Source organism: Phocoena sinus, chromosome 6, assembly GCF_008692025.1.
Source record: "Phocoena sinus isolate mPhoSin1 chromosome 6, mPhoSin1.pri, whole genome shotgun sequence".
NCBI classification, from domain to species: domain Eukaryota; kingdom Metazoa; phylum Chordata; class Mammalia; order Artiodactyla; family Phocoenidae; genus Phocoena; species Phocoena sinus.
Genome location: NC_045768.1, coordinates 6,381,968 through 6,393,011, shown reverse-complemented (window position 1 = coordinate 6,393,011; position 11,044 = coordinate 6,381,968). Strand labels below are relative to the sequence as shown.

General features: G+C 51.6%; 1 protein-coding gene across 3 annotated transcripts; it reads right to left on the bottom strand.

Annotated features, from left to right (window-relative positions):
* Positions 1-11,022, bottom strand: TOR1A (torsin family 1 member A). 3 transcript variants are annotated; one of them, XM_032634415.1, is made up of 7 exons: positions 10,938-11,022; positions 10,284-10,720; positions 9,375-9,737; positions 8,463-8,728; positions 6,087-6,262; positions 5,859-5,986; positions 1-1,209 (listed from the first exon to the last, which is right to left on the bottom strand). In XM_032634415.1, exons 2-7 carry the CDS (start codon positions 10,348-10,350, stop codon positions 959-961), a joined length of 1,251 nt encoding a protein of 416 aa, XP_032490306.1. In that variant the 5' UTR covers positions 10,351-10,720; positions 10,938-11,022; the 3' UTR covers positions 1-958. The 3 variants fall into 3 exon arrangements, with proteins under 3 accessions (XP_032490306.1, XP_032490307.1, XP_032490308.1); XM_032634417.1 differs by lacking the exon at positions 1-1,209 and adding an exon at positions 4,356-4,792; XM_032634416.1 differs by lacking the exon at positions 10,938-11,022 and having other exon boundaries at positions 10,284-10,778.
* Between the last annotated feature and the right edge of the window lie 22 nt (positions 11,023-11,044).

Sequence of the window (11,044 nt, the reverse complement as noted above, 5' to 3'; positions counted from 1 at the left end):
TTCACAAATCATACACAATTTTATTGTAAAATGGTAGCTGTTTGCATTAATAAATAAAAACACTGTTCTCAGCATCCCGGGGGGCAGCTGAGCTTTCCTCGAGGTTTGGGGAGTTCTGATGAAACAATGACAATTAGTAATCAGTGAGGAAGGCTTTAAGAAAATATGGCAAAACCTGGTACAGAGCGTGTGGCTCATTTAGGAATGGAAAGCAGAGAAGGGCCTTTGCAAAGCTGACTGACCGGCCAGTGACAAGCTGCTGATGCTTTTCTTTCGAGGAAATTCTGTTTCTAACAAATTGTTCACGACGTTACTAAGATCATTACCACAGTTCACAATGCTACTGTGATGACAATTCTTGGGGAGGACATTTAGGCCTTGTCTGTGATGGGCCTGAGTGTGTCCCCTTACACACCTGTCCTTCTATAAACACTTACTGCCCTTGCGATGGTCATCCTGGGACAGATCGGCTCGCTGCTAGAGCCTCCGTCCCCAGTACAGTGACACCATCCTACAGAAGACAGGCCGAGGACTCAGGCTTTTTAGAAGTAAAGACATCACAGTGTATGTTGTAATGACAGGAACTTAAAAACACACACAAAGCCAACAACTTAAGAGTCTGAAAAGTTTCTTCATAATGTTAAAAACCATTTTAAATAAAATTATCACATTTTCAGTAAAACGGATTCATCCTTCCTTGAAACAGAAACACCTGAAATTAAAACATGATTTTTTTACAAAACCATGAGGCCTGGCACAGGTGGGCTGGGGGCTGGCTGCTCCCGCTTCTGCAGGCTCTGGGGCTGTTTCCACCTGTGATGCGTCACCGACGGCCCGCAGGCCCTGCCCGATGAAAATAACGCCCAGGAAAATGCCTGTCCTGTCACACCAGAATAATTCATTTTACTCCTCTTCCGGGACCAGAGCGGGGATGCGGGAAGCGACATCTCTGGTGCCATCAGTCATCGTAGTAATAATCTAACTTGGTGAACACAGTTTTGCAGCCTTTGTCAGAGAAAACTCTCTCCTCTTTGGGGAAAAATGTCATCTCCTCGGCCACTCTGCTTACAATGTCCTCGTCAACTTTGTAGCCTCGGGACTGCATTTCGACTCGGATGCACATTTTTAGGTGCTTATATTCCAGGGGGAGGAAGGGAACAAAATAATCAATGAGATTTCGGTCAATTAAGCTGCTGTGCCAGAAGCCACCTGGGGAAAAGAAAAAGGTGCTGTTCATCCATTGTCCGCCCACCTGTCCACCTGTCCACACACATCTGCTGGGTGTCAGCCATGAGTGGAGCCCCGCACCTGCCCTCGTGGGGCTCACGGCCTAACGAGCAGACTAGCCAGTGAGCTCACCCAGGGCAACCGCGAGGGGTGACGCTCCTGTGAGAGCCAAGGGCAGGGTGATGCCGCAGTGGGCAGGGAGGCCTCTCGAGATGTGACCGCTAAGATCTCAGGCGGGTACCCTTCCTATGCATTTATTAAAATTTTTAGATATGAAAAAAAATAAAGGATCTGAAGTGGGAAAGGGGCTCACCACCCACTCCGGAACAAGCAAGCAGGCAGGCCGAGTAGGAAAGGGAGCAGGTTCACAGAAAGTGAAAGGTGAGAAGAAGAGTCCCCAGGGAAGGACCAGCACTCCGGAATCTTGGAAAGTTGCGACTGGCTGGGGTTCCGGCGGCTGGGATTGGAAACAGGGTAGAGACCCACTGCGGCTGCCGGCATGTCCCAACCCTCCAGAGCGTCTGCGGGACCAAAAGCTAGAATCCTCAGTAATGTGTGAAGACAGTGCTCTGTGACGGCCACAGGGCTCGCACTTTCCCTGGATGAGGCCTGCCTCTGCCCAGTCTCGGGTCCTCTGAGATTCCCGGCCTCTTGACCCTCCCACTTCCCCTTCGGAGACGACGCAGCACCCATTGGACCACACTCGGCGTTTCTTCATGAGGACGGTTTCCCTTCCGCCTTGCCGCTTCACCTCTGTGCCTTAACCCTGGTCTGCCTCTGACACCAAGTCCATCCTGTATTTTTCCCCCACACCACCAAGCGGTTCTCTGAGCCCACCTGCTTTCAGCTCAATTCTGACACTCTCTACCTGGAGACTCCGTCAGATCCCACAGGTTAAGGACGCAGCCCCACAAGACCGTCCCCTCCTTCAGCCACCAACCAAAAGTTCGGGTTGTCACCCGTGCTTCTGAGGTTCCAATGACCCCCTCCTTGGGTTCAATTAATTTGCTAGAGCAGCTCACAGAAACTCAGAGAAACATTTTCTTACTAGCTTACCGGTTGATTATAAAAGGATATAACTCAGAAACAGCCAACTGGAAGAGATGCACAGGGCAAAGTATGTGGGAAGGGGCGTGACCCATCCATGACCTCTGAGCACATCACTCGCCCCAGCTCTCCACGTGCTCACCAACCTGGAAGCTCTCCAAACCCTGTCCTTTAGGGGTTTTCTGGAAAATGCTTTACATAGGCACAGTTGATTAAATCACTGGCCATTGGCGACTGATTCAACCTTCAGCCCCTCTTCCCTCCTGGGAGGGCTACAAGGGCTGGAGACTGAAAGTTCCAACCCTCCAATCAAGGGTTGGTTCCCCTGGAAGCCACCCCCCAACCCTGGTATTTTCCAAAAGTCACCTCATTAACACAAACTCTGATGTGGTTGAAAGGGGTTTGTTAGGAATAGCAAAAACACCATTATGGCTCTCATCACTGTGAAACTCCAAGGATGTTAGGAGCTCTGTGCCAGAAAACGCGGATGAAGACCGAATATACTTTTCTTACCGTCAATCACATCTGGGGTTCATTCTTTTCTTGCCCAACGGTGCTTTGCACACAGCTGGTGCTCAATAAACATCTGACTGCCTGGAGGTGGTGGCGTCTGCGGCCGTGGGAAAGCCGCACACGGAGCGCCAAGCCGCAGCGGAGCAGCGGCGAGCCGGACAGCCCTGGCCGGCTCGTTTCCGGCAGGCCTGCCCTGTGCCGGGTGCGCCGGAGGCCCGAGGCAGGGGAGGGAGCAGACGTGGACTGGCCACCCAGTAAACAGCCGATCCCGGGTAGTGCCGGGGCCTGTGAGCACTGAGCTGGGGCCATCAGGCAAGGAGAGCAGAAAGCTCATCGGCCAGGGAGTCAGGACGACAAGGACCCGCCACACAGAGGCCCCGAAGGGTGCTCAGGTGGACCGAGTGACTTTACAAACCACCGACCGACCAGCGACCGACCACTCCGCCGTCTGCATCCTCAGCCTGACCCCCCGCCCCGGAACTGCGCTGGAACTCAGCCGCCTGCTCTGCATCTCTGCCTTCAGACGAGTCATCCTTTGCCGGACGCGCCCCTCTTCATCTCCCACCCTCTCTGCAAACCTCCTCCTCCTGCAGGCCGTCCCCTAAACGGCAGTGCCATCCTGCCAAGTGCTCAGGCCAGATTCTCGATTCGTCTCTCTCATTCCCACACACAGTCCCTTAGGAAATCTTATTGTTTCCATCTTCAAAATACATCCCAGTCAGACCCTGTCCCACCTCCCCCACGGCTGCCACGCTGGGCTGAGCCGCCAGCATCTCCCCCCCAGGTTGTTGCAGCCACTCCTTGCTGGCCTCCCCGTCCCTGCTGCCTTCAGTCTGTTCTCCACCCGGCAGCCAGGTGGTCCTGTTAAAATTAGGTCCAGTCAGGGAACTGTCTGCTCAAAACCCTCCAGGGGCTCCGTCTTCCACTTGGAGCCAAGCCCAAGGCCCTCCTGTGGTTCCCCAGGCCTTCCACAATCTGCACCCCACCCCAAGCTCCACCTCTCATCTGACTTCCTGTCCCCTGCGTTCATCCTGGCCCAGGCACACTCCTGCCTCAGGGCTCTCACGTGTGCTGTTCCCTCCCATGGAATGCTTTTCCCTCCCATGTCCACATGGCTCCCTCACTCCTCAGGTCAGCCCAGATGTCACCCTCACAGTAAGCCTTCCCTGACCACTGTATTTAAAACTGCAGGGACTTCCGTGGTGGCGCAGTGGTTAAGAATCCGCCTGCCAGTGCAGGGGACACAGGTTCGACCCCTGGTCTGGGAAGATCCCACATGCCGCAGAGCCACTAAGCCCATGCGCTACAACTACTGAGCCTGTGCTCTAGAGCCCGCGAGCCGCAACTACTGAAGCCCACACGCCACAACTTACTGAAGCCCATGCGCCTAGAGCCTGTGCTCTGCAACAAGAGAAGCCACCGCAGTGAGAAGCCCGTGCACCACAACGAAGAGTAGCCCCCGCTCACCGCAACTAGAGAAAGCCTGCGCATAGCAACGAGGACCCAACGCAGCCAAAGATTAATTAATTTAAAACATTTAAAAATAAATAAAACTGCAGCTCACCCCCGTCCCACACCCCCCAACCCCTATTTATTGGTTTACTTTTTCCCTATTGTGGGAAAAGGGGAAGATAAATCTCTACCTCTACGTAGACGTGGGTCCCAGCATCTGACACGTTTCCTCACTTGTTATCATTAGGATAGAGAGTAAGGATTTCTGTTTTGGCTCACTGCTGTGTCCCCAGTTCTTGGACCAGTGCCTGACACCTAGTAGGCGCTCAACAAATACGTTGAGTGAAAGAATGAAAGAGTTCAGCCACCTGCCTAAGGCCGGAGTCAGGACGTGGCTGTGCCAGGCCTGCCCAGATCCGAAGCTCATCCTCTGGAACCCTCTGGAACCTGCAGCGTGGGTTCTAGGCCAGAGCCACTTGCTGTGGTATTCCGGGGCTGAGACTTCTACTGCATGTGTTCATACTTCTGGCATGCCAAGAACCTACTCGACATACTACAAAATATTTTGTCTTTCACCGTTAACATTCCACTTGCATGAATTGACATAAAATACCCCATTACTGTTCATGTAACTCTGAAGTGCTATGAATTTCTCGGCGAGTCTGTTTCAGAGGAGACCTTCTGATTTACAATTTCAGGAACGAACCTGAGCAAATGGTAGCAATCGACCCACAGGGCTCACGGATCTGACCCAGTGAGTGAGCCTCCAACATGCTGTCTTTCCACATCCAAGGGTTCAAGGCCAAAAGGGAATGTGTCAGGTCACTGGCAAAGCAATGAGCTTGGTAGTAAAAGCTCACGCTCTGGAATAGAGACACCTAATAGGCTGTGTGTCCTTGGGCAAGGGGCTCCCTCTCTCTGAGCCTCAGTTTCCTCATCTATAAAATGAGGACAATAATAGTTTTTACCCCAGGAGGATATTATGGAGATTAAAGGAAACAGGCAGGTAGAGAGTTTCACACAGTGCACAGTACAGAACAGGGGCCCAACCACTGCCTGGCTGTCACTCTCGGGCACAGACCCTCAGGGTTCTAGGTTAATGTGCAGAAAGAAAGGGACCTAACGGGCCCATCTCCTCCATCAGAGGCTCCCCAGCAGCCTTCCTTGTTCCACCACCCGCTTTTACAAGGGAAAATGATTTGGCTGAAAAAACCAGGAAACGAATTTTCAAGATCTTGATGATCAACAATGTCCCTATTTCTTTAAAACAGCATCTCCCAAACTTGTGTATGTGTAAAAGTCACCTGGAGTTTGTTAACACAGATTCCCTCAGGAAGTTGGGCTCAGTAGGCCTGGGGAAAGGACTGAGAATTGGTATTTCTAACCAGCCCCCAGGTGATGGTGAGGTCGTCAATTTAAAACTTAGGGGCGCGGGATCATGAAGTAGGGGGATGTTGTGCTGGGAATGGATGGCCTCGCTTACTGTTGTTTTTTTTTTTTTGGCCACACTGCACTGCATGTGGGGTCTTAGTTCCCCAACCAGGGATCGAACCCACGGCCTCTGCATTGGAAGTACGGAGTCTTAACCACTGGACCACCAGGGAAGTCCCCCCACTTACTGTTCTTGTTATTGAAGGCCGACACAGACAAGGCATGCTCCATGTCTCTGAGCTTGATTTCTTCCCTCTGCTTTCCACTTCTCCAGAAATCTAAAGCCACGTCTGTGATCCTTTCTGCTCCAGCATTGCTGCAAAAGAATTCTAGTGAATAAGGACTGGTGTTTTTTCCCCGAAGCCCCCAGGCTGAGGCTCAGAGCTCTTCAAACCATGTCCCAGCCCCGACTTTACCTGAGAAATATGAAGACGGCTTTCTGATAGGAGACCCCATCCAAGTTGTCATAATAGTCTAGGTAAGGCTTGATGGCATCTATGAGGCCAGCATGCATCTTGTCCATCTCATCAAATATGAAGATGGACCTCGCACAGGCACTCACGTTGCCGCGAATCCACGACTGTAACTGATCCTGAGTGACAAGGGGGAAGAGCCGATACAGATGCTCAGAAGCGCGAGTGACACCACCAGAGTGAGCATTATTAACGCTACAAATGCCTCTACAAAGGCTGCATGTACGGACTGCTCACTGTGTGCTCCCCACTGTGCTGAGAACTTTATATAAGCTCTTTTGTTTCTCACCATAACGCCACATAGTGGGCATTATCACACCCATTGTACAGATGAGGAAACTGAAGCACAGAGAGCATAGTCAACTGAGATTACAAAATTAGTATGAGACAGAGCTAAGATCTGAATCCCACCCTGCCTGATTCCAAGGCCCCACACTCTGACTGTAATTCTTGTCCTGCAACGTGTCACGTCGATGCTGTGTCACTGAGTTGCTGGGCCTCTGTCATCAAAATGGCAATGTTAATACGTATCCTGTGTACACCAGCCTTCTTGGAAGAAGGCCGAGACCAAGTAACCTCTTTTCTCATTCAGTCCTTAGATCAGCCTGGAGAAGGGGCTCTAACTTTCCAATGGGGGAAGTGAGGAGAACTCCAGAGCACACACACTTGGGGATGACTGTGGTGAGGCAACACTCTTGAGTTTCTGGAACAATGCCTGGAGGTTGCTGAAATAAATTTGCTTAAGTGGAACATTCCCTAAGAACTTATTTAGGTACTTCTTATATTAAACAATCAAGATAAGAAGGAGAAAGGACTCTTTACATCAGAAATTTGAACTATGGTTCTATACAGTTCTTTCCTGGATGTAAGGAGAAAGAATTAGCTATCTGTTTCTGAGGAAAAATCTGTAAGTTACAATGACTTGACTTCTTATGATTTAACATTTTGCTTGGCTACTCGGACCATGGTTACAATGTCCCATGGGTACATATTTAACTTAAGCAGTAACTCTGCTCTGCAGGTATGGACTAACCTCTATTTACAGAATGAGAACCTTAGGGGAGCTGAAGTGACTTGCCCGAGTCCACAAAGCGAACCACCTTTTTTTTTTTTTCTTGCGGTACGCGGGCCTCTCACTGTTGTGGCCTCTCCCGTTGTGGAGCACAGGCTCTGGTCACGCAGGCTCAGCGGCCATGGCTCACGGGCCCAGCCGCTCTGCGGGATGTGGGATCCTCCCGGACCGGGGCACGAACCCATGTCCTCCGCATCGGCAGGCGGACTCCCAACCACTGCGCCACCAGGGAAGCCCCGCAAACCACCTTTTAAACAAGGATTCCTTCATGTCTGGCAGGCTCCAGCAACCAAGGTCTTCCCATTCTGCTTCTCCCACTTACAGACAACAACAGAGAACACATATCGAGCACTCACTACAGGTAAGATGCTGTTCTAAGCACTGTTCATACAGTGTTTTATTGTGACCTTCCAAAACACATCAAAGTAGTTGCTACTGTGTTCCCTATTTCACAGATGAGGAAACTGAGGTGTAGAGAGGTTAAGTAACTTGCTCAAAGTCACACAGCTATTAAACAGTGAAGACAGAATGCTAACTAGGATGACTAACTCATCTCTATTTGCCTGGAACTTTCTCAGTTGTAGCACTGAAAGTCCCACATCCCAGAAACTCCTGGACAGTCGGTGACCCTGATGCTCTCCCAAGCCAAAGGGAAAAATGTGTTCGCACAAGTGAGGATTAAAAAAGGCAATAGTTAACATTGATTTGAACGCTTATGTGCCAGGCATCACGTTACATACTTGACACACAGAGCTCAAGAAATCCTCACAACTGCCATTTGACAGATGAAGAACCTGAGTCTCAGGGAGGTCTTGTGACGTTCCCACAATTACACAGCTGTAAGGAGCCTTAGGGCTCAAATCCAGGTGTGCCTGCCAACAAAGCCAGACTGTTAAATAGGGAGTTAAACCGTAAAAGCAAACGTAGGCCTCCCTAGAAACATTTCCTCTTTTATAAAACATGTCGGATTTGACGATCTTTAAACTGGATTTGATTATGTCCATCTCTCAAATCCTATGACCCCACTTGCTATCACACTGAGCCTGTTTTCAGAAACCACCATGAGCTTTGATGGTATAATTGCTTCCTGCATCTCCAACCCTCTGTTAAGTTCCACACTTTTCAAAGGGGAACTGATGCATTTTCAGGGCTCACTCATTTCAACACGGAATTTCCAAATCCCGTTCCCCAACAAAGAAACCCCAAACCCAGCATCATCAGGAAGGATCCCGAAACTTGGCCCTTGCCTTATACAGGGTGATGTTGGAGATGTGAGGGAAGTGCAGTGTGGCCACAAACAGGTGGACGTAGTCACTGTTCAGACCACCCTCGTAAATATTCTCTGCGATGATCTTGCTGACAAAATTTTTGCCGGTGCCCGTCCACCCGTGTAGGGAAAGGGTTAGAGGTTTCTTGGGCTTCGGGTTGCTTATGAAGCCAGACACAGCATTTAAGATGACTTTCTTTGCAAGATGCTGTCCAAAGAGCTTGCTGTCCAGATCCTTCTGCAGCGCTGGGAAAAACAAAGCCAGTCAGGCGGGGTGGAGGGGGACACACGTGGCAAAATGCAGCCCAGTTTACAGGCTCATGTGAAAGCCAGCAAAGCCCGCTAAGCTCTTCAAGCGTCTAGTGAGACGCGGATGTACGTAAGCACTTGGCCCAGGTGACCGGCGGGTCCAGCAGGCCCTCTGTCTGCTAGTCCTGCCCGGTTCCCGAGCCCTCCTTCCTGAAGAGACCCTTGGCTCCAGTGCCTCCGACACCAGCGTGAGCCCCTCATCCCCGCTCGGTCCCTCCCAACCCACGCCCGGCAGGAAAAGGGCGGCGGTTCGGCCCCCACTGCTCCGCGCCGGAAGAGTCCCCACGAGCCTTTCCGTCTCCCGCGAGGAAGAAGGAAAAACTCTCTGGAGTTAGTTTCCAATCGTCCACACTCCCAGTTTCTGAGCGCAGGTGCCCAAACAGCAGCTGGCCTCCGCAGCTCTCCGACCAAAGTCCGGTCTGCCTGTGGCCGTGGCCCAGGAGCCAGGCCCCATCCCGCACTCCGGTTCCGGGTCCAGCCCCCGCCGGCCTCAGCGCTGCCCGGGCTTCCGGGCCTCCTGGACCCCAGCCTCTGACCCCAGCCCCAGCCCCAGCCCCAGCCCCCAGCCCCTTCCCCATCCTACCGTCCCGGCTGAGGCTCTGCTTCTGGCTGCAGCACTCGGCGAACAGGCAGTAGAGGCGCGGGTAGGACATGTAGCCAGTGAGGACGCCGGCCAGGGCCAGTCCCAGGCTGATGGGCTCCACCGCCCGCACCGCCAACGGCGCCAGCAGCACCAGGCCCAGTGCGGCCCGGCCCAGCTTCATGCCCGGACCCGCGCCGTCCCGCGCGCTCTCACGCCTACCGCAGACCGGCGCTACCGCCAGACTGCACTTCCGGTCCCTCCCGCCGGGGTCGCCATCTTTGTAGCGGGCGGACCTCCTCCGACGCCGGCGGCCGCCATCTTTGTGAAGGGCACGGCCCTTGCCTGCTTTGGGCGCTGGGGCCGCTGGAGGGGCCAATTTTGTTTTTAATAAAACTTTTTTGGGAACAGTTTTACATTTATAGAAAAGTTGACAGGACAGTACAGAGAGGTTCCATATTACCACACCTCCGCCCGCACAGTTTCCCCTATTATTAACATCTTACATTAGTATGTTACATTTGTTAAAATTAATGAACTTATATTGCTAGATTGTAACTAACTAAAGTTTCTTCATATTTCCTTAGGTTTTACCTAACGTCCTATTTGTGATCCGGGATCCCATCCAAGATACCACAATATATTTAGTTGTCATGTCTCTTTAGCTCCTCTTGGCTGTGGCTGTTTCTCAAACTTTCCTGGGTTTTGATGACCTTGAGAGTTTGGGGGGAGTACTGGCCAAATCTTCTGTAGGATCCCCAACTACCGGAATTTGTCTGATGCTTTCCTTATGATTAGACTGGAGTTACGGGTTTTGGGGAGGAATATACTTTACAGAGATAAAGTGCTATTTTTATAACCTCATATCAAAGGAACATACAGTCAACATGATTTATGACTGTTGATGCTGACCTTCATCACCTGGATAAGGTAGTGCTGGTCGGGTCTCTCCCAGGTAACGATACTTCCACTCATTCATTCATAATTTTGAGGATCGCCTATGGACTCGATCCTGGGGATTCAAGAAGAAAACGAGGCACACGTGATTCCTGCCTTCAGTGACCTTGCATTCATTCGAGTGAAGGGGAAAAAAAGCGAGAAGAAAATCTAGTTTACAGATGAGAAAACAGGTTCCGAGGCAAACGGATTTGTCCAACGATTTAAGGAAGCTGTGAGCAGGGCTCAGATCTGACTCCAAAGCCACACTTCTCTAATCACACAATACCTGCTTTAAATCAGCCCAGGAGTCAACCGACCTGTTCTTTCCTCGTCACAACCTGGGTAACTACCTCAGGAAAAATGGCACAGGTGGGCCATACCTGACAGCTCAGAGACTGGAGCCTGTCCACCTCTCTTTTTTTTTTTTGCAGTACGCGGGCCTCTCACTGTTGTGGCCTCTCCCGCTGCGGAGCACAGGCTGCGGACGTGCAGGCTCAGCAGCCATGGCTCACGGGCCCAGCCGCTCCGCAGCATGTGGGATCTTCCCCGACCGGGGCACGAACCCGTGTCCCCTGCACCGGCAGGCGGACTTTCAACCACTGTGCCACCAGGGAAGCCCCTGTCCACCTCTCTTAAACTAAATGAGAAAACCCCTCTCAGTGACTGAATTTTGCTTTTGAGCTGCCCAACCCCCAGACTCTGAACACATTACCTAGCGTTGGTACAAGAAGACA